This window comes from Cariama cristata, unplaced genomic scaffold (genome assembly GCF_000690535.1).
Source record: "Cariama cristata isolate BGI_N322 unplaced genomic scaffold, ASM69053v1 scaffold9450, whole genome shotgun sequence".
Classification (NCBI taxonomy): Eukaryota; Metazoa; Chordata; class Aves; order Cariamiformes; family Cariamidae; genus Cariama; species Cariama cristata.
Genome location: NW_009594053.1, coordinates 546 through 24,572, shown reverse-complemented (window position 1 = coordinate 24,572; position 24,027 = coordinate 546). Strand labels below are relative to the sequence as shown.

Genomic DNA, 24,027 nt, shown 5'->3' with positions numbered 1-24,027 from the left:
CTACTAGCTTCCTTTTATGTCCTCTAATTCTTGTAGTAGAGGAAACCAACTCATTCCTGCCTTAAATGTGACTATTCACACAAGTTCTACTCAATATGAATAAAATGTGCAGAATGGAGACTTTAAAGAATGGGATTTGGGTGCTTTCTTGATCTGCTTGTAATTTGGTATATATGGTAATACTCGAAGGCAGCTAAACAGTACTGTGAAGTAAAGAATTTTCATCTTCAGCTACACATTTGTAGTCTTACGTCAGTTTTACAGTTCATTTGAACAAAACCAAATTTTTCAGTGAGTGGGCAGTCTAACTTATCTGTTATAGATTCCTGAGTTCTAACAAAACCCACCATTTCTTTCCACTTCTTTACAAAGCCTTCTCTAATTCCAAGATTTCCTAAGTCCGCCTTTTTCTGTTTCTATTGGAATGTGATTACAAAGATTTCTCTGTGTAATTGTCTTTACAGGCTTCATATAATTACTATCCATAAGTTTGAGGCCTAAAGGCTCTTTTTTGTACACGGAGATATATTCTGAGGGCTTATTTTTTACCAAACAAGAGTGTTTCCACATAGTAGCAAGTAAATACATTTTTGAAACCTCATTCCTATTCAAATCAAGCCTTGAGTTCAAGGTTCACATTCTCTGCTAACCCCATTCTAGGGTCAAGAAAGTTCAAAGAAAATTAGCACACAGTACTGCATGGCAGAGAACCCTTCCTAAGATCATCGCCAGACTGTCAACTTTTCTTCAACAATTAAATCTACCTGAAAAACCCAAACAAACCTTCTTAGTGACATCTGAAGCAACATGGAAAGAATCCCATAAGTTGCCATGCAAACAGAATGATCAATTACTACTTCAAGGAGAATAATTTTGGAAGCATGAAAGAGTACTTAATCTTGGGGAGGATCTTATAAAACAGAATATTTTAAATATGGAAAACAACTACATATAATAAGACAGGGGTTTGGGGGGGCTGTGTCAAACCAGTTCAATTATTTAATGAATAGAGAGTGAGGTAGAGGGCAAGCAAAGTTTAAGAGGGAATAAGAGACATGGGGAATAATTATCATTCAAAACACTTTTTAAATGATTCCAGGCAAAGGAGTTATGCATTGTATTACTCTATGACATGAAGTTTGGAACACAAGTCACATCTGAGTGTATTGACTGTTCACATATGTGTTTCAGAATAATATTTGAACAATGATGATCTAGTGATTTCATTTACTGAAATAATCAAAAATAGATTTTGACCAAGTTGAGAACTACTGCAGGCTTTTGCAAAATTTCTGAAGTGCTTGAACTTCACTGTTTCAAATACAAGTTAACTCTGCTTTTACTTAAAACTAAGTGCAAAGATCCCAAACATTTCGTTTTAGGACATTTTAAATGTTATAATGAATTGTTCTTGTTCTACTCACTGGTGCAGAGTTGTCTCTTGGTCCTCTGGATCTGACCATTCTCCCCAGCACTTCTATGCCATCAGAACTAATATTCCCTGCTGCATTAATGGTCTTCTCGCTCACTTGCTTGCAGTCAATAATTATTTTGGCTGTAGTCTTGCTGATAACAACATGCAACTAAGCAAAAGAAGAGATGCTTTAACATACAAAGTAGCACATAGGATACATTCATTTCCTGGGAAAATGGGGACATTTTTCAAAATGAGCTCCTAACTCCATGTTTGCTAACAAAACTCGGAGAATAATCCATAGCAAATAATCTAGATAACCTCTAGAGGTCCTTTGCAACCTGAATTATTCTAGGATTCTAATCTGTTTAATTAATTTACCTTATTTTTCTGCTGATGGAATATCTACATACAAATTGGCACCTTGTGATTTATTCACTGAGAAAATAATTTATCCCTGACAAAAGATCTACACAGTGTTCATATACCACCCAGATCCCAAAGACCCCTTGATTTATGTAGTCAGTAATAATGCCTGGGCCTTGTATGATCCTGCTATGTAGCACTGGATTTCACCAACACATCCTTTACAGACATTTGCAAAAGTCAAAACTAAGCAGTAAAATTTAGTCTGAAAATTATACACTAACCACACAGCAAAACCTTTCATAGTGACATTTTTACACTGAAAAAAATCAAATCACGTCAAGCGCAGTACAGAAAAGCAGAACATGGCAACAAAGTTACTTCCTTCTGCCTTGACTCACTCTGTTGTCCATCGCTGATGCAGCACAGACATTCCCAGCAGAGAGGACAATCCTAGCCACAATTGTCCTGTCATGGGCAAAGTCTCAGTTAAGCAAAGGAAAGAACAATTTTGGCGGGGGAAGACCAGGTGAAGAGCTGGTAGAAATGCAGTATCTTCTCTATACCATTACGCTAAGTGGAGATTGGAGCCCAAGGTGAGAGAATGCCAGGAAGAAGTCGTGTAGCTGCTTTGTTCTGGGCTCAGCCGGAACCAAACGACTGAAAAGCTGCTATGAATTTGGTCTGCTGCGGCTTTCAAACACTTATATAGCAAGGATCATCATTCAAAATGCAGAAAAATGCTTAAAAGGAGAATTTGCTAAACTCCCATATATTCCTCCAAAGCACAACTTAAGAGGCAGAATTAGACCCCAGCTCTGACCTACCTTCCCTTTCTTGCTCCATTGATTAAAAAGGAATTAGAGAAAAGTTAAGCTCTGTAAATACTATCTCTCAATCCACAGACTCCATTTTTGTTTAGGAAAGATACAAATATCAGGAATAAAAGTGAACAACAAAAGCACCTTCCAAAACAAATACGTGCTACAAGCCCAGCACTACTTCATCTGCTTTCAGAAAGAATGTTACAAGTTCTCTAACAGCCAAGAAAAGTTCAACATGGCATAGCCCTTAAAATACGTTTTAAAATAACAACTCCAGTCAAAAAAGGATAATTTTTTTTTGCTGGACATTTTCTTTTAATTTTGACTGAGATATCCAATCCAAATCTTAAAAGGAAAAGCCAATTTACTTCTAAATTACTTTTCAAGGCAAGTATTTTTAACCAGCTCTAAAATACAAGCACAAAGCATGACATGAAAAACTATTATTTGTTTAATGTTAATTCAATATTGCAAAGAGACTTTAGACAGTTTGGTAGATGGTTTTGCATATGCAAAATATATTTCTTCTGACAGTGTTGACCACATGAAGGAAGATTTCAAAATATGAAAAACTCCCAAACCTTTATTCAGAGTGCTCTTTTTTCCTATTACCATTACTAACCTTATGAAAACTCCCATAAAATATCTTCCTTATTTCAGGACCTTCAAAAGTCACAGTTTGAAAATCTCCTTTGTAGTCGTAGTTAAAGAAAGTCAGAGTTTTACCACCATCTGTGTGAGAATAAAAATAAGGGTTCTGTGTTAAAGGAAGAAAAGGCCTGATACATTATTTGAAAAAGTCAATTTTATGTTTAACAAAGACCAAAGATGTCATATCCAATGCTAGTAAAACACATTAACCCATGTCTACCTGACCCTACTCTCCCACTAGTTCTCTGTGGGACTTGGACAAGAAAAGCCGGCACGGATCCTCAAGCTAGCTAAATGCCTAATTCAAAGCATTCAATTAACCTATTTCAAGGTGACATATCTAAAAAATTCTAGGAAAGACAGAAAGATAAGTACTAATATATGTCTTTTAAAATTGGCGGCTATGAAGAACAGCTATCATAGTATCTACATCTTTTCAACAGTAAATATGGAAACCTTCTAAATTATAATCCCTGTTTTACAGTTGAGGAAGTCAAATCAAGTAGAAATGAAGAGAGTCATCAAGAATTCATGTCTCTAGCTCTAAGTCTGCTATCCACCAGACTGCATTGCCCCTACGTATATCTGTCAGTACCATTGGCATGTATCAAGATTTATAGCAGTGGAAATTTTAAAAGCAAATGAGTACCTCCTTTACAAAGAGTACAAGCTCTTTGGATTTCAGTATCACTCCTCCCAGTTTAGAGCAGTGTACTCAAAATTTGACTCTAACTCCAAATTAAACTCAGTTAAATTAAATCTAAAAAACATCCATTAGAGACTATCACCTTCCAGATTCAGGGAGTTGTTCTGGCAGCAGATTAAAACATTGGTAAGAATAAATCTAGACACAGAATGAATCATTCATAGAGTTAAAGAAAAAGGCACTGATAAAACACAAAATACATACTATCTAAAATAACTCCAACCAGTGGTTCATATCCTTCATTTAAAATCTCCCAAAGAGCAAATGGCTCCTCAGGTGTGTCAGGGAGTATACGAAAGAGAAATGTAATGGTGTAATCAGAGGGGAGACCTTCAGGATGCAAATACCTGTAAGAGAAATATTGTCTTTTAAACTAAAACAAACATTAAATCTGGTGATTTATTCACCAGATGTTCACTTAACATACTTTATTTTACTCTGTATATTTCTTTGGAAATCAAGACTGAGAAGCAATACAAATAAGTGTTTGCAAAATCTACTCAATTTGATAATTACCAAAAGAATACTTATGAAGAAAGGAAAAGTTATCTTTCCCTTGAAATTTACAAAATTGCCCTTAATTATTAATTTTTTTTTAATCTGAAGATCAAACAGGAGGTCAGTTTGAAGTAAAGCTGAAATTAATTATATTAAAAGCTTTTAAAAAAACAGTAGCCACTCACAAGACCTTTACTATTGGTTGGTTTAACAGACAATGAAAATAGAAGTTGCTTGGAAGACAAATCTCAATAGACATGTCCTTTGTCATTAAACCATTACTAATGGATTAGAATTAGGAGTGACAGAGACTGTCACAGGAAGCTTTATAAATTGTAGGGAATGTAGTTTATACATTTCAAAGCCAATATATAAGAAAGTGAAGTCAAAACAGATCACACATACAGAAATACAATCTGTACTCCTAGAATTTTTGCAGAAGGGAGAGGAAGTTTATAATATAAAAAAGTATGTTATTTTATGCCATTTCCTAAAATTATTTAGAACTTCCAATTTAATTTAACCTTTCATTGCCAAATCCCAAAGTGGGACATTTGGACAAGTGTCTGAAACGACTGACTGTATTTTGAAATGTTAATTAGCCTGATTCCTTAAAATCACAGTAAAGGGATCTGAAAGAAGCCTGAAGATGTTATTTAATCAGTTTCTTTTCCCCAAATATGATCCATTCCTTCTAAAGAGTTTCTGGTATATAGAAGATGTATAGATATGAATCATGCTGGAAAAGGAGTTACATGTGATATATAATCAATATATTCTGCATAGTGCCTGTAGATGATCAAATGTGATGCTACACTACACATTTTCCGTAGAGAAAAGAGAGAGGGAACTCAACAGGTGTAAGAAAAAAGCCTTACAGTATGTCCATTGTACAAAAAATGAAAGAAAATCCAATAAGCAGGGGGGCATAAACACAAGGTTTGGGGATAAACTCAAAAAGGAGAATAACATTAATGGCATTCAGTGCACAGATGAGACGGCAAAAACAAGTGGTATTATTCAGACGTACCTGTAGATCATCAAGAGAAAGATATTCTCTGAACCATGAGAGGGAGTGAAAGCCTAATGAAGCAGTAAGATTGGACTGGGGTGGCAGCTAGAGAAGAGCATGTAGATGCAGCAGATCCAATTAGAAAGAAGCAGAAAGGGAAAAAGAAATGAGAAATGCTTATCCCTGGAAATTTCAGTCCATCTAGACCCAGGAGGAAACTAACACTGAGAATGTGAAACAGCTCCAAGAATTATAGCTCCAACTGGGACACAACAGGATAATAACACAAAAAGACTAAGATGACATCTAACATAAACCTTAAAAGTAATTTTTTACTGTTTTTCTTTCTTATTTGTCTTGGCTAAAGAACACTTTTTGTTACATCTTCCATGTTTAATCCAGCAGGGCCACTGCTTTTCTCTGGTGCCACTTAATATGAAGTAGGGGACTGGACTGAGATGAACCAAACACAACATACACACTGTTCGTAGAAGAAATTGAGAGTTTCCATCACTTTCTCTCTTAGGGATGACTGTAAAAGTTTGATGGGATGTTTCTTCATTGTCTCCTCCATATCTCCCCCAGGACACAGTCCTTGTGACTGAACTATGTCCGTCTCCCAGGAAGGTACTAGATGGTGTTCACATAGACTCATTTCAGCATAAGGAGATAATCTTCCTTTATAATCAACAAATGGACATAAACTGAAGTAAAAGTGACTGAGGACAGCTAAAGCAGGTTCTTATTCTGACCCCTGTTTCAAAGACATTCTGCACTCTATGAGACTTCAACCTGCATTCCAGAGGCACCTTTCACAAAGTACTATATATTGGAATCTGCCGAGACATAGGTCTGCATGAAACTGGTAGGTGCTAAAACAGCACAAGCCTGAAATTGGCTCATTTGGGAAACCCAAAATGGTCAGTGGCTTACCTACTTTGACCTACAACTGCTATTTTTGAATAAAACCGATGGAGGACTCAGGACATCAAACACACTTCCTATTCATTAGTATAATGTAGATATACACGAGTATCTCTGCTCTTCTGGTGTGAAAATACAGGTCCCTGAAATGAATAATTGCCTGCATTGGGTAATTATCTTCACGTGTTTCATGAATATTTATATGTTAATACATACTTGGTAGGCTGAGATACCAGGGCATCCTTGTGCAGCCTGTAACATGGGTAAACATTAAATGTACCGGGTTCCATTGAAACACCTTCCAGAGCTGAAAACTCCTTTTCAACCAAACCAAACATTTCCATCATTTTAAATCCTGGAAGGTATCAAAATATACATTCTATTAATTTAAATTAATACCGCATTGCAGGAAACAAAAAAAGGACAAAGCCACTTGCATCAAAGTTTCATCCACCATCTGTTTATCAGCTGTTAGCATAAACGGAAATTCATTGCCTAATATTGTGAAAATCAGGTAATCAAAATGATTTCATAAATCAGGAACAAAAATGGACACAAAAATACTGTACCTGCAAAATTGTTGCCATCCTTAACTACCAATGGGCAGGCTGGAAAAGAAGGAAAGACATATTTAAGGATACAAGAGATGTCCCACTGGGTCAGAACAATGATCCACTCAGCCCAGTACTCTACCCCCAACAGCAGCAAAAGAAGACGCTATTTAGGAAGGGCATGCAAACCTGGCCACTTTCTACTCCACTCAGTTGATGCTCCTCAGCATCCACAAGGGTTGCAGCAAAGATGTTAAAGGGTACATCCCTGTGTGTTCCATATAATACCCTTTTATGGATCTGCTGTCCATGAGTTTGTCTAATCCTCCTATGAACCTGCCTTCACAAGCTCTTGTGGCAACAAATTCAGTGCCTGCTGCATAAAAAAAGTATGTCTTATACTGGGTTTTAACCAAGCACTCTCCAGTTCTCTATTTGTGAGCATCTCCAGTCTAACTCCATCTCATGCTCAATTACTTTAGCTGGCATTCTCTGTACCTTTTCAAACTCCAGAATAGATTTCATGAGCAACAGAGACCAGAATTGCACCGTTCTTAAGATGTGTGCACACATTTTACATAGCTGTAAATCTGGTTTATATTTTCCTTCTGGCAGGGAAGAAAACACACTAATCTTTTCCAGAAAAGGTGCTCTGGGAAATCAATAAGCCTAGAGGCAGGGTGTCAAATATGGCACCCCAGGATACTCATACTCGGAGATCAGTTTTGGAATACAAGCACAAGTGACCAATAAATGCTACTGTTGAGTATTCTCAATGTTCAACATTCTCTCTACCATTGAAAGTAGAGTTTATGTTCAAAACCAAAGAATTGATGGGACACAAGCAATATATTTGTATTCACCAGCTCTGATAACTCATAGTCCCATGCACAATGACTCCTTACAATTACAAATGACTCACATCAGCTATACACTGCCTATTTCCTCACTTATATATAAGTGAACATATTGAGGGCACACGCCTAAAAACATGTGAATTATTGACCTCTAACTAGTAGGGGTTGTTCCAGAATGTCTTTCCCTTTAATTTCATAAAGAGTCTGAAGTGTGGCATTTTTACAGATTTCAAAGAGTCTGGGCATGTTTTACGCTTTTCCTTAGGCTACAACTCTTCTACTTTCTCTGATAATACAAACATTAATGATTAGCTCTCCATTAATAAATTAACCATGTAATTTCAGTAATAATGAAGGTAGCTAACTGTACTCTTACAGATGGTTAAAGTAGCCTAGAAAATAAAATATAATTAATTTCTTATGACTAAATTCTGAACCATTAACAATGTTTCACATCTGAAATAAGTTTTTGACAACCAGTGGCTATATTGTGGATTTACAGCAAACAACCGTTAATTATTTCAAAGTCACACTACCTTCATTTCCTTAATCTTTTATGGAAATAATATTAGAGTTATAGTATCTGCAGTAAAATACAATAAAAAGATCAAGCTCTCAATAGAAAATTAATAGTTACAAAATCCCCAGTATTTAGCACTTATTTTAGAAGCAAGTATAAGTCAAAATGGCTAACTTGCTGATGCAGTTTCACAAACAAAAGTGATCAGCTCATCTTCAATCTTTGTAAAGGCATCAAAGTCATCCACAAAGAAGACATGTCTTTCACTGGGCTTGCTGCCAATATTAACTAACTCTGAGTAGTCAGCATCAGCTACTCCAATAGCAAAAAAGCTGAAACCTGTAAAACAAAAAAGAGCACTCTTGTGAGTCATTCATTTAGAGTGGAAATACAATATGAACACAACTGTATTTGCACTGGCTCCTTTCCTGACTAAATACAAAGGGGGAAATTTTACTATTATCCTATAACACAAGAAAATTCATGCATGTAAACTAAAATAAAGGTAATACATTCTCTGTGAGATATTTCTTGTGGTTATTTATGCTTAATCAGTTAACTAAAGTTAAAGATTAAATGCTTTCTTGAAGATATATAAGACTACTCAGTAGTTTAAAGTTCTAGCATATGTTTGAACGCTTTTCTAATTTAATGCTATACTGTATTACACACAAAAATATCCATGTATCAAGTTTATCATAAATACAAAGCACAGAAATTAATTTCCTGTGGGTCTTTTAGAGATTTTGTTCTGTGCCATATATTAGTCAGAGCTTTCAAGCCACTGCTGCCTCATGACTGAACATTGAAATAAATACATTCTCATCTCATCAGCAACTTAACTACACTGGTCGAATCCATTCTATATATTCTGCATTAATATATTTTGTAATTTGAGCCTGACTTCAAAGATTTAAATGGAATGGAAATTGTACGCTATATGTTTGAGGAGCAGTAAACTAGCGAAAAGTTTTTCAACATTTTCCTTTCCATAAAAGATAAAGAAAAAACCTGACTACATCAGGCTGAATATTGTTAATGGACACATATGCGTCAGTCCCAAATTAACTCCAGTCAAGCAATATTTTCTTTAAGTTTGAAGGAGGCCCAGGGGCATTCATCTTCTGCAGAGCTTTTAGTATAAGAAAACTTTGACTTAATATAACAACACCTTCAAGTCTCACTCAAGATCAGCACCTCTCCATGCCAGCCTCTATCGTAGATGCAAGTCAGTACCTGCTCCAATCTATCTGCAGCCTAAACATATAGTACACACAAATGGAAATGGGAGAGAGGACGTCATTTGTCCAGGGTGACACATCCCAGTCAGCAACTGAAACCACACCATATGCTGACTCCTCTCAAGGTTGCTGCCAGTTGAATAGTTAATAGAGCAACTGGAAGACTTACCTGACAGTTCAACATTTTGTTCAGCTTAGACATAGACTCCAATTTCTTCACAAATATGGGGTTTTCTTGTTTGCTACTTAAAATGAGTTACGCAAGCTCTACTATTTTGTGATATGATTTTGTTTATGAAGGCACTGCACTCAGCATCTAGCAAGAATACGAGCAGGCAGCCAAGCTCAACTATTGCATTGGGTTTCAGGAATCAGTAATGTACACTGGTAACTTCATAGCTGCCAAAGTCTAAAGGCAAATAAAAAAGCACAAATGTAATTTCTTCTTAGATCTCCTCACATTAAAAGGATGATAGCCTTTTGTTTCCATCCTTTAGTTTTGTTCCACATGGCACACTGTGCCCTTTGGGTTTTGATACAAACCTCAGTATCAGACATTTCTACAACTAACCCAGTTCTTAGTTTAGACTCACAACACTGTGTGGCTGCTTACAGCTCTAAAATTGGTGCTTTAAAAAAACATTTCTGAAGGTAATAAGCGTAACATGAGAGCAGATCAGAACCAGTAAAATAACATATGAAAGAATTTTCAAAGGACCTCTTGTACAGGTAACAAAATAATTCATTTTGCTGATATCCAGAAGACAATACTTCATAGATGATAGTCCAGATCTCAGGACCATGTCCTCTAAATTCTTCATCATAGGAGAAGTTCCATTGACTACTACATGATTTTATCACTGTCACCAAAATGAAAAATAATAGCATTAATCACCAAAAACATCCAGCATCTAACCATATCCTAGTGATATTCTGAGTTTCTCAGCAACTGCTATCTGTTTTCTTTAAACTTGGAAATCTTCCCGAAGCAAAAGTTACCCTTATCTGATGCTCACACTTACGTAGTTACAATTAATGAGAAAAAGGAAAATGTGAATAGCTCTTAAAACTATTTTACCATCTAGTTGCATTTCTTTGGAGACTTTGTTCACATCATCCTGTGATCGCCCATCAGTAATGACAACCAAAACCTTTGGAATGCCCCTTCTCATGCCTGCCTCTCCAGTAAACAAGACTTCTCTTGCATGTTTAATGGCTTTGCCTGAAACAGAAAAAATTGACAACATAGTTCCACTGTGACATAAATTCAATTTCTATTGACTTCTCATATCATATGTTAGACATCGACAAAAAAAGAAATCTCTTGGGTCCTGAGCAGTCTTTAAATTAGCGCATTCTGTAGTTATTAAAATAAAGATTTAGAAAAGCTTAATTTTGACCCTAACCTTTGAAAATTTGATGGCTTCAGCCATCTGTTTTTCAATCCAGAAGGTGAAGATCAAGAACATGACATGTGTGGAAAAGGGTATTCTGTGCAGGTTAGAGATAACAAAATCTTCCGTTACTGGACTGTAGGGCACAGTCCAGGTAACAACTGAAAGTACCATTGTAGCATTTTCTTGAGTAAATGGAAAATGTGTTATTTTGATACTGCTGAGACTGGATGCAAAGCAACAGCTGCAAGAAATTTCTGTGCAGTCTGAGAATAATAAAACAGATCGTTTCCAGCAAAACCAGATTTTAACCCTTTCAGCATTCATCTTTAATTTCTTCACATTAGAGAGCTATTTTAAGGGATTAACTAAAATGTAACTACATTCAGTTAATAGACATCTTCCCCCAGACCAGTCTTAAACATACCACTGAGGCTTGACTGTCCTGGCTTATAACCAAACAGACCCTCCACTCTGTCCACTGTTTTCTATATGCTCTGCAAGCTCTCTCCCATCTCCTCTCCCCTTCCGCTTTTCCACTTGCCAAGCTGATTTCATATTACTGCCCATTCCATCTTCCACAGTCCCCAAATTCATTCACGTCTGCCTAGCTTACTCTCTCCTCCCTGATCCTTGGCTTCATTGTTGGTCAGAGGGGTGAATACCCAGCAGCAGGGAGTGAAGGGTGTAAACTGCAGATTATGAAGACTTTCTAACTTCAAAGCCCAACCTCTCACCTGCAGTGTGGAGATACATTGTTCTCACTGATTTTGCACTGATATATTAAACTACTTAGTAAATGGGAAAGAAATACTGCACAGAGACTAGCAGGGAGAAAATCTGCATCATAATCATGACCTTTCTCACCTGTTTTTGTATTTCCTCCTTTGTAGGCTATTTGCTGAATAGCTTCAAGAAGAGTCTCCTTTGTTTTGTATGCATTCAATTTAAATTCTGTCCTGGGATCATCACTGAATTGAATTATTGCCACCTGTGCACATAGAAGATGTGTTCATTACTAAAGCACCACCCAGTGTATAAGCAAAAAGTAAGTGAATCAGCACATTTAAACAAGGATTTGTCTTGTAACTTTGCTTCATCCTTAAATTGAAGCCAGATTCTTTTTTCTCTTTAGAAGCTTTCACTAAATAAAGTTTAATTTTACTCTCTGCAGCCTTGGAACCATCTAACACTTTATGGTTTCATTTTGCAGCAAACAGGATGAGAAAATTAATACCCACTTTGGCAAAAGCACTCTCAACTGAGCCCAAAACCAAAATTCCAGTTACAGCTGCTCACACGTGTACAGTTACTCATACACAGAACTGCAAGGACTTTATTCAGTCTCCACGAATTAATAGCTGCACATAAGTAACGTAAGTTGGGAGCAATACTGAAGTAAGTAATAGAAAGATGCAACAATATATTCTGAAATATTGCCTCACCCAAATATGATGCTACATGAGTCCAGACCCTGTATTTCAATGCTATGCACTAAACCCGTACAACTCACAAAACATATATTCAACTTCATATTCTGTAAGTGGTGTGCCTGATTTAAAAGGAGCTATTCACATGCTTAAGCTTAAGCTTGTGCATAAGTTTCCAAAGCACCATGGACTGTATTCTGGGAAAATAGCTATATAGCAAGAAATAGTAAAAACTGAGCATTCTTCAGAGTTTGGACAAGGTAAAAATAATTTTCAATACTAACCCAAACTGCATATTATACAGGTAACACTTAAAACAGTAATACATTTTCCAATAATCTTTTCTAGAGTAGACTCAAGTATCTCTCTAAACAAATACATAAATAGAACAATCATTGTAAATACTATATTTCATTTCAAGCACTGTAGATTCTGTAGTGCATATGATTTTAAATAGACGAATCTTTATTTTTCCCTATCAATGCCATTTTTAGCTTATTTAGAAATAAACACCACAGTGAGTACCAATAGCAAAACCATTAAAACAACTTAAAATTCATTAGAATTATTTAGGAGATTGAAATTATACGTAGCCATCATGCTAGCAAAATTCATATCATTAATTTCATGATACGGTCTATATAAAAGAAGATATTGGGAAAAAAAAAGCTGTCCTAGAGCAGTATATATTTAAAAAAAAACCCTGTGAAATGATGTACTTTTTTACTTTTACTTATTACTTGTACTTTACTCATTTCACTTCTGGTGCTAGTCTAAAACACTCTGTCAAGCCCATGTGCCCTCCTTCTCTCTACATGTCAATTACCTGTGTTCCATCAGGACCAATCTTATCCAAAGCTCCAACAGTGCTATAGAGAAAGCTAATTATTTTATTGAAATTGTCATCTCCAATACTCCATGACCCATCCACCAGGAATGCTAAGTCAGCTTTGGCTGCTTTGCACACTGAGAAAGAAAAGCAAGTATTCTGGAATTAGAGCAATGCCTTGACACCTCATGAAATCTCATGAATCACTTAAGAAAATGTGACTGTCATGAAAAGCCCTTGTTTAATGTTAGTTAACAATGCTTTAACAAACACACTTTCTGGCATTGACTTCAATGCAGGTGTAGAACCAGCTGAGCTCTGCAAGGGGTGAATGGTCTGCATCGACAGATCCTATCACAGAATACACTCCGAGGCCATAACAGTTCTTTAAAATCTGGCTAACAATTTTTATTTTTATTTAGGTTGCTAAGCAAAGTCACACATAAACTTACTCAATCCCAGATTCCTAGCATGACACAGTAAGCAAGATGAGAGAATCTCGACTGTGGAAGTTAACAGTGTGAAACAAGTCCATTCAAAAAGTTACCCTAAGCTCTGTAGTGCCTAATGCTCGCCCATTTAACTGCAATATTTAGAAGCAACGCAGGTTTCCCCCATCTCATCTTACTCCAGCATGTTCTTATGCAAAATGGCCTGCAGAGCTGTACACCTGCTCACATAAATTACTCACTCTTTCATGGGTACTGGGAACCTTCAATGTCTACAGAATCAAAGTCTATTGCTTGGGGTCAGAAACAAACAGCCTCAAAGCAAAGCTATGTTTTTCAACATATTTCAACTTGAAGAAAAATGTTTATCTAAATCCAGAGAATGGGTCAGGAAGATACATACCTGTATTTCTCATTTTCTGTTGATTACTCCTTGGATTAAAAAAAAACCCCACAGTTGCTGCTATGCAGTTCTAAAATATACACACAAGGTCTTTTTTTTCTGTACTTATGAGTTAAATTCTCAGTTACTATATGTCAGTTTGGTCCATCGACTTCAAGCTGACGGATTTGACTCTCAGTCTCCAACAATAACGCTCCCCTCACAGAAATATTTATGACACTCCATACAAAACACTACGTGTTCAAATAATAAATAGAAGGAAGCCTACATATAAAGAGGGAAGAGACTGAACACAGCCAACACTTTTCTCATTACCTAAAGTAGACATATTATTAAAAATCATGCTGTTTAATAAGCTTAATTACCCTGTCTGCTTCAGTTGCAAAATATGTATGATTTAGGAATTCTGGAAAAAGAAAACCTCACACATATTAATGTTCCTTTCTGCAAACTTGAACAGTACAGTAATGATGTCAGATTTTTGGATCATTAAATTTAAGCCAGCTGCCTTAACAGTGTCGCTGTAGCAAATGCATTTTGAAATCTGATCCCCATAGGTCTAAAGGAGTGTCAGAAGCAGAAAAACATTGCATCAACACCTTAAAATTACTATAAACCCACATATGCAGCACTTACCCTCTTTCGCAGGAGGGATTGTAGGTGGTGGAGGTGGTGTTGAAGGTGTTGTTGGCGGTTGAGTTGGAAATGGTACTGGAGAATACAAGGAAGGAATCTTTAAAAATGCTTAAAAGCCCAATATATTTTATCTGTATTAAACACAGCACTTTCTACTCACATCCACATTTAAAATTCATTATCTCTAATCAACTAGTTACGCAACTGAAGAGAAATGTGGGTGAGCATGTGCATGTAATGGTCTCCTTTACTGACCACCTGAAAAAGGATAGTACTGTCACAAAGCAATTAATGGCTGCATTTCAGTGTGAATGATACAATGATTCAACTGAACTACTACTGCAACTGCCACCTTTTTGGGTTTCCCCAGTGTAGTAGACCATGTGACAGCCCTACTCTTGACCTAGTATCCATAATTCATTTTGTAAAATGTCAGCATCCTTTTCCTTTCTGACCACAACCAGTCCTTAGTCACAGAAAGCAGGTCTCTACTCACCCTGGAAGGAAGAAAATATTAGTCCTGCAATTCAAAATACAAAGAGACAGCTGAAAAGCAAGCTAGTGCCTGCACTCAGAGCAGATCACAACCTGCCCTGATGAAGATGTTCCTGAATTAGGTGGAAGACCTTGTTATGTTTTCAGCTAGAAATGCAGTTCTGACCACAGCTCCACAGGACTGTGGCTTTGTTGCCTGCAGCAACTTCTACTAAGGTTACTATATAGAGTTTCTGAAAACTGTCTCATCCTTCTCCTGAAAACAAGCATTGGAATGACAACCTTGCAGAAACCTGGCTGAATACATGATCACTGATTGACAGCTTTGCTGAACGCAAGAGCTCTATTTACTGCCTTTCAACACAGTCCTTTTCTCAGAGACAAGATGCACATGTATTGACTTCCACAACTGCATCTGAGAAAAAGGTTCCACTTTCATTCAAGGGTATTTTTTACAATTTTTTTCATTGCAATAGTCTTACTTGAAGGAATGATGTTCTGTCACCTGTGGCTTCTTATGCTAATTGCATTGAAAATTGTTATTTGCTATAATATGTAAGGTATATTTATAGACAATGGATAGAGTTAGATACGACAACTTCAGAAAAGGCACCTATTTTTGGGAAAGATTAGTGCAAACAGGATTCATTACAAACCTCATGTCCACATCCAAGCTGACTCCCACTGCAACCGATGAGGGTTTTCCCATTGGCTTCAACAAGAGAAAGGGGCAAGACTCTCAAACACCTACAAGAAACTAATGCCCAGGATTTCCATGGCCACAGACAGACCAGGACCAGACCCATTTAGAAAGGGTCATAACTCCAGTAAGGTGACTTGAAAGGCTGCTCTAAGAACCAGAGAGGTACTGGTCACTCTGAAGAGTGTTTTCTTCTGAGGTGATACAATAATTTGTCTGCATCACAATCCATCATTCTCAAATGGACATGTAGGCCAAGGTGTATTCTTCCTTCTGTCTCCTAACTCCCTGAACTGCACAGCACACAAAATGCATTTCTCCAAAAAGCAGGAAAAGCTTGGCTTGTTCCTCACTGCTCTGGGAACACTGGACAACTGAGATGTGGAGTCATGCACCCATGCAAGTTTTTCCTATGTGAAACCATAAGTGTGGGAGGCTTCACTTGAAGAGAAAAATTATAAACATTATCTCCTCTAAGAGAAGAGTAAAAGCATTGTAGTTTATATTAATATAGTATGAGAAGAAGAATATCACTGAGATTGAAAACGGTCTCAGAGAAAGAAAGATAATGTTAAATATTCACTCTGTTCTTCCTGTATTTTGTTTTGCAGTATTTTGACCTCATGACAGCAGAATCTTGTCTTCATTAACAGCTGTGAGGGGTTTTTTTGCCTGTCTTGTGTTATTGAGAATAATAATAAAAAGATTGGTTTGTTTCTTTTAAAATACATGAACAGATTGGATATCAAGGTCCCATTTAACTGTAAATTACTGAGACACTGGTGAAATTTTACTAAATAGCAAGAACTGCAGGATACAAAACTTTCTCTGTTTCTCTGCTTCATTTTTCTGGATTCTCCCCCCCAAAGTCATCGATTCTCAGAGTATACCCTAGTGGGACTTTTTATGAAGAAAACTAAACCAACCTCTCTGTTTCATTCTCATTAAGAAGTCCAATATAGTTGGTGAACGTAACTTAACAAGATATACACAGCAGTAGTGTAAGAATCCTGCACCTCTGTGGAGGACTCACAATGTAGTTGAAAAATTAAAAACTCAGCTAAAGGAAACTGTGTAGGAATAGCACATCTGTGGGCAAAGGGCAAAACACAAGAAGTAATCCAACTTTATTGCTGCTGGCTGAAGATCTATGTTACTCACATGTTGTCTCTATGATGCTTACAGCAGGGCCCTCTATCTCCTGAAGCTGTGTATGAACACTGATTTTATATTCAGTTCCAGGCATCAGCTCAAAGAAACAATGTCTAGGCATGCCTCCACCAAGATTTACTTCTCGCTTTTTCCCATCTGGAATTATAAAAGAAACCATTAAAATATTACTTTACTGTTTTATTGAATAATGGAGTTTAAGTCTGAAATCAGAAGGGGACATGACAGCGGATGAACAGCAAATGGTTGACATAAATTAATAAACTACATGCTGCCTTATTTCTGGAAATTCACCTCTGTGCAGAGGTCTCTGTAACATTTCATCCTTCATATTAAGTAGGAGCTGAGGAATGTGTCAGACATCTGCAGGAAAAAAGACGTATTTCACCCCATTCACTGAAGTTAATAAAAATCACCAACACCGTCATCAATGGGCTTTGGATCTGGTCCTAAATTATGAGAGTCTAATGAGGAATTGTTGCATTATGTAATTCTACAGCATCCTTTGTCTATGCCTCTGGTTCTCAGAGTCTGTAATGTGCTTAGTAATTGCAATAAAGATCGAACTAGATACTGTATTCCAGCTTCTACTAGTAACCACGTAACAAGTTTGTTAAGGATTAGTATTTACAGGGTTCCAAAATTAATTCTGCTAAATTCTGAACTGGAAAGCATGTTGACAATGGAAAAAGACCGGGTACTGGAAATAGCATAAGGCATGTTTTAATAATAAGAAAACCTTCAGTACAATTCATAATCTCTAGCAGAAAGAAATTAAATAGAAGCAACTGATCTTACATTTTACAGAGTATATATACAAACAATGCCAAACAGTCATTCACTGCCAAGGAAAAAACACCTGATGCTTATCAGGAGGTATCACAATAGTACAGAAATAATTGATCACTGGCTGAACGAGACCCACACCCAATCTGACAATCAAAACTGTTCATCATATATGTTAATAAGAAGCAATTGTTCACACTTTAGCTCATTCTGCTCACATTTAGGCTCTTTTGGCTCAGTTAAAACAATTCTGGCAGTTCTATATGATGAAAGCAGAATGTTGACTAGCTCCCAGATGAGAAGGAAATCTGTGCTGTCTTGTGCCAGCCAAGATCTCTGCTTACTGAACAGCTTGTCTGTATTCCAGTCCTTCAAATAAACTGTCACCATCCATTTGCTATTCCACAGAAAGGTCATTATTTTTTGCAACCAAATTAGTATTATTTTTCATTATACCTTTAATAGACCTCATTAAATGTTATTTACTGAACTTCTCTGAAGTTATCCAAGCTTTTAATTAGTCACCATTCAAAAGATCACTAATGTCTAGTGGGGATAAGAGAGTTAGTCTGCACAAATATTGACTTCTCCATAACCTCTTCTGGTTACACCTGAGAATAAGTGAAATGGAAGAGGCTGTAATTCACCTTCTATACAGTCAGTGCTAAAAGCATCAAGACACCATGTGTTGCCACATAAAAATACCTAATATTTGTCCAGATGAGTAACATTACTACAAGCTATAATTAGCAATCAACGAAATGAAAACAGACAAAACTGGATACTGTTCTGATCCCGTGAGAATGGTCTGGATTCAATCAGAGCTTTCCTTCATGTTCATCCTAATCCTTCAGAGCTATCACTGATGGTTTATTTACAATCTTAGATGTATTCAGTTCATCCTTTATCAACCTTCTGTCCCTCACACCAGTGAAAAACTCAGGTAATCATCTATGTTCTACTGATAGATAAAACTCCCTCCCATAAAAAGGACAAGTTATCAACATCTGTTTGATATAAAAGGGCAGGAACGCTACTTCTATTGCTGAAACTTTTAATGTGTACCTAACTCTCTCCTGTCCATCATTTCCAGTATTTCAGGAGCCAGTCTACAGGTTCAACTGCATATGATTTCTTAACTTATGCAATTCAATTCTCTGGGTTAGCCTGTGGCTGCATATCGAATGATTTAGTAACTTACCCACAAGTGATTCTATAACTACCCTGTATGCAGTAGCATGTCTGTGAAGCTGCCACTGAGCACAGAGACTAGTCATGCGGACTTGATAGGAATCCAAATTTGTGACACCGAGGTACACTGAAAATTAAATACCACAAAATTAGATTTACACCTCTAACAAGACATACAAGAAAAAAATGACAAAAAAAATTATGTGAAGAAAATGCAAAACAGGAAGGAAAAGAAAAAAGTTAATCTTTACAACAAAAGTTTGGAACTTAAGTCAATTTAGTTAAGACTAAATAATGAACTCTGCTAAAAATTCAGTTACTACAAATATGTATTAAAATATCATTATAACATCAATATTTCTATCAAAATCTAATTTAAAATTGAGATTTAGATATAGAAAGACTAAATAATACTATATATATGGAGCTAGGGAGAAAAAAAAAAATAGACTTTCCATTAAGGAGATTTATATCTACTACTAGGCAAATACGTTTGGTTGATAAATAACATCTGCTTTATGACCTCTGCCTTGCTAACGTCCAGCAGATTATTTTAAAGCCTAATATAGTCTGATACAAAGAGAGACTTTCATTTCAGTGAAACAATTTGCACACAACTGAGAAAGTCTTCACATGAAAATTTATTCAGGGAGCTGCACAAAGCCATAGTTATAGTGAAAAACAGCCTGTAGAGATCTGAACAGCATGAAATCATTCTTACAGGTTTTGGCTATGCCTGTTAGGGCATCACTGAAGCCTGTTGAGTATGAAGCAAACACTTTAACACTGTACTCCGTTCCACTGAAGAGATTTAGAATGAGAATGGTATTAATATCATCCCCTACAAAGGTCTCCAATGCAGGACCAGGAACTGCAAAAAATGAAATAAATCAGAAAATCATTTGCTCATCCATTGAATTAGCAGGTAGTTAAATCTTAAGACACATCCAAAATTACATGTGCTCCTAAAGCTACTGCTGGTTTTTTGCCTTTTTTTTTTTTTTTTTTACCATACACAAAAACAAAGACACCCTGCTCAGTCCTTGCATGGATAGGAGCCACAACACACTTGGGAAATTCAGCAGAGGAATTCATTAGGGCAGGGCTAGACACTGGCATCTGCTAAGACCCTTTTGTTCTGCTTCAGTGACTTACTACTGCCCTAAATAGGCAGCCAAAGATCTCCTCAGTTTGATGGTGTGCCAGGACCGACAGGGGGGACAGCAGATGCCAGCCAGTAATACAGTCCCTAAGGGGTTCTTATACAACAGCATCGTTTAACACTGTGCAAAAATGATAATGAAAATAGAAAAGAATAAAACTTTCCCAAATCAGAACTGCAAACAGTTCCTTTGTCACCTCTCAGTTGTACTGGATACACTTCAGAAACCAAACAACAGTATTGTCTTTCGACAGTATTTTAGTCCCTTAATGGTCACACATTTGTGTTTCGCTCTCAATACAGACTTAGGTTTTTCTAAAGAAATTTGAAGGATCTTGGGTGCCTTGTCTAGTTGCAATATGCAGGTGAGCAAAGGATGCAACACAGACAAAATAGGCAACGAATAAAATATCAAGCATTTGGGAAGTGTAGAGTGGGAGTAAAAGACAAGGAAACTAAGATTTTGTATTGTGAGGGGAAGGAAGTTGAAGAATGGGAGAACACAGAAGAGAGGAACAGGAAGAAAGCAAAGGTAGCCTCTGAAATAAGTAGAAAGAGTCATGGTAAAATGACATAAAAGGACAGACTGAAAGAGTTCGGTTTGATCAGCCTTAAGATGGGAATTCTAAGGGGGAATTTTACTGCTGCCTACACCTACATAATGGGAGGGAGTAGAAAAGACAGACAGAACGTCTTCTGAGGCAAACAGGAAGATGGTAAGAGAAAATAGGCAAAATTTGCAACATGGGAAATTTTGATTAGATATTAGGAAAAACAGTTGCACAGTGAGGGTAGTAAAAAACTGGAACAGATGCTCACAGAGGTTTTGAAATCTCCATCCTTGGAGATATTACAAACTCGACTGGACAAGATCCAGCAAAACCTGTTCCAAGCTGGCCCTGTTTTGATCAGGGAGTTGAACCGGATGATCTCCAGAGATTGCTTCCAACCTGCATCATTCTGTGACTATGAAACTTTCATATTCAAAACCTGAGACACCTAAGTTAATTGTACTTTCAAGGCTGTAACTGCAACTGTTAGATTTAAGTACAAAATTCAGCAAAAAGATGATGTCAAGACTTTGTACAGTCAAAACCAAATGACCAAAAAAACAATCAGTTTAAAAACTCACTGTTGATAGGTTTGTAGACAATTCTGTAACCCATTGTTGGTGATGGTGGGGCATCCCAGCTGATACGTAATCTGTTGTACCATTCATCTGAGACACGTAAATTTCTAGGAGCAGACAAGGGTACTGAAAGGAAACCAAACAGCTTTTACAAGTTCATCTCATATAAGCACATGCATAAAACTCAAGACATGCACATGAAAACAGTGCGATACCCAGTACTCTCAGATTTACAGGTGAAATTGCCAGGATGAAAGCCTTTAATCAAATTCATCCTTGGCATTATGTCAGTGTATTAATGTTGATATATTTAAGAAAGTTATACCAATAATTAATTAAGAACTTTGTTCAACAAACAATGAATTTTCAATTTAATTCCCAACTTTGTCCCTACATTTTTTAAAAAATGTAAGACAATTCAGGAATAATTATCTTTTATTTACATAGTTTCTTTCAATCCAAGTGGACTAAAGTTTTTAATGTACAAATCATGCTCTTGTGAACACTTAATGCTTTCAAATGGAATCAAAGGAATGATTTACAAGTGACTTACGTGTCTGCACAAATAGCACTTCAATTTAGGCAGAAATTATGTAAATTAGGAGAATAATTCAATAAAATTATAGTGTCATGACTAGCAGTGCACAATGAGATGATTTTTTTAACAATATGCAGTAGAGAGGGAACTTAGGCTACAGCTGAGTAATCTTTTGGTACTTGGTCAGAACTCTAGAGATAATGCAATCACTTTTATAAAAAGTTCAGCAGCATTTCTAGTGACCTTTAGGAAGTAATGATCTCACACAAAAGAAAATCTAACAGTACAATGGTTGGTTTGATACTATCCCCGCAGGCATTGTTTACTTTATTTTCTGCATTAGCTGGTTTGTCCTTGCTGAGCTATCTATCAAGGACTTACCAGCTTTATTACTCAACAAGTTTCTGCAAACTCACAGTATTTGAATATAAAATACTATTTGTCAATTTGAAACAACCCATTGTTTATAAATCAAAGAACTTAGATTGATGTAAAGCTCAAGTTGTGCAAGTCATGCAAAATAAGCCCACATTTATACTAAAACATATTACCACATCCAAGGAAAAAAGGCCAAAAGAGTAAGCCTTCCTTCATGCATATCCTGGCCAAAGACAAGCAGAAAGTTTGTACTTACGAGTTTTGCCAGGAGCAGAGACACTGACTCCTTCCCCATCAGAATAGATGGGAGTGATGGTAACTTTGTATTCTGTATCAGACAGTAGAGGTTGAAGCAGAAGAGTGTTTTGTCTTCCAGGCACCATTACCTGGATGGTCAGAAAAGCAGAAACATCAAGCTTAATGACTAGGGCCAAAATCTTTTTATGTCTTACATGATCTGTGACACCACATTCCACTAGTATTACTGTATAGCTTGCATTTTTAAATATTTCTGATGGTCTATGATAAAATGAAATAATTAAATTATCCACACTTTTAACAGATCTACTAGTTATACCTAAGTAAAATAGGAAGGAGAATGTGACTGTGGGTTAATACAGTTTTATATTAAACGTATGAGCCACTCGCATGTGGTATGTATAAAGAACTACTTCATTCATTGATCAAAACTGGACAAAACCATCTAAATACACGCCCATGAAAGATTCCCATGCTAAACAATTACATATATATACTGAAAACACACAAACCAAGTTTCTGAAAAAAGAACAACCAGCTTTTTTCGGTTTTTAGGAGAGAGGATGAAAGCATTGAGAACTCTCTCTTTTCCACTTGTGTACAGCAGAGATCTTCTGCAGAACAATACAGTTTTCAGCAGTGAGAAATATTCTTGACTTTAAGGAAGAAAAAAAATGTGATCCTTTCAGTACGTACAGCACATCCAAGAACATACATGCAATTTAGGGCTTGATCCTTCTGTAGTGAAAAGTATTCTATTACATTTTCTTGTCCCTGATTTTCAGCCAATTGCATCAAGGATTAAAAAGCTTATTAATATTTTTAGGGAAAGGGAGGAGTAACTGAAATTTATATCACTGAAATCAGAGCCAAAAAACTTAAGCATACACCACAGAATTGTCGCGCTATAGTATAAGCCCAAATTCCACAAAACTTTTGGGTTCTGCTTAAGAAATGTACTTACATAAACACTCCCCTAAAAAACTGAACATCTGTGTTGTTTTATTGACATCTGTGTTGCACCTCTCAGGTGCTTGAAGCCACAAGATAAAATACATTCCTTCCATTTAAAATGTGCTTACATTTAAGTATAATCTTACATCATTCCTTATTCAGCAAAGTATTTATGCATATGATTAATTTCAAAGATGAAACGTGGTTAATATGTTTGCTGAATTGTGACCAAAGTTAATAAGACTTCAGAGTATACTTAAATTTAAATAATTTGCAGAATTAGAGCCAAGATACCTACCTAATCTTACAATTTTATAATTTTCTTTAATGAGCTTTTGAGTCAATTCTCATATCCTCCTGATAGCCAGAATTTGAATACCTTTCCTGCAGTTTTAATTTCCTTTTAAAATAATAGTTGTTGAATACTAAAACAGAACTACATTTATATCATCCAATTGAATTTGATTAAGCTTCCCAGAGCTGAAACAATAAATCTGGGATCTGAATTTCAGAAACTTTGGGTAATTGTCAGAAGAACAGTATGATTTGTGCAAGTTTGCC

At 36.4% G+C, this 24,027-nt stretch overlaps 1 protein-coding gene across 1 annotated transcript in view; it reads right to left on the bottom strand.

The window, feature by feature from the left end:
* The window catches only part of COL14A1 (collagen, type XIV, alpha 1), a 60,540-nt gene extending 37,895 nt beyond the window's left edge, over window positions 1–22,645 (bottom strand). Inside the window, exons 1-15 of the mRNA XM_009696505.1 lie at window positions 22,511–22,645; window positions 21,342–21,464; window positions 19,769–19,918; window positions 19,058–19,174; window positions 17,062–17,208; window positions 14,706–14,780; window positions 13,215–13,354; window positions 11,826–11,949; window positions 10,643–10,786; window positions 8,498–8,662; window positions 6,965–7,003; window positions 6,612–6,750; window positions 4,166–4,308; window positions 3,227–3,336; window positions 1,425–1,583 (exon numbers count right to left, since the gene is read on the bottom strand). Of these exons, the coding sequence (XP_009694807.1) occupies window positions 1,425–1,583; window positions 3,227–3,336; window positions 4,166–4,308; window positions 6,612–6,750; window positions 6,965–7,003; window positions 8,498–8,662; window positions 10,643–10,786; window positions 11,826–11,949; window positions 13,215–13,354; window positions 14,706–14,780; window positions 17,062–17,208; window positions 19,058–19,174; window positions 19,769–19,918; window positions 21,342–21,464; window positions 22,511–22,637 (1,902 nt within the window). The 5' untranslated portion in view covers window positions 22,638–22,645. The remainder of the gene's footprint in view (window positions 1–1,424; window positions 1,584–3,226; window positions 3,337–4,165; window positions 4,309–6,611; window positions 6,751–6,964; window positions 7,004–8,497; window positions 8,663–10,642; window positions 10,787–11,825; window positions 11,950–13,214; window positions 13,355–14,705; window positions 14,781–17,061; window positions 17,209–19,057; window positions 19,175–19,768; window positions 19,919–21,341; window positions 21,465–22,510) is intronic.
* Between the last annotated feature and the right edge of the window lie 1,382 nt (window positions 22,646–24,027).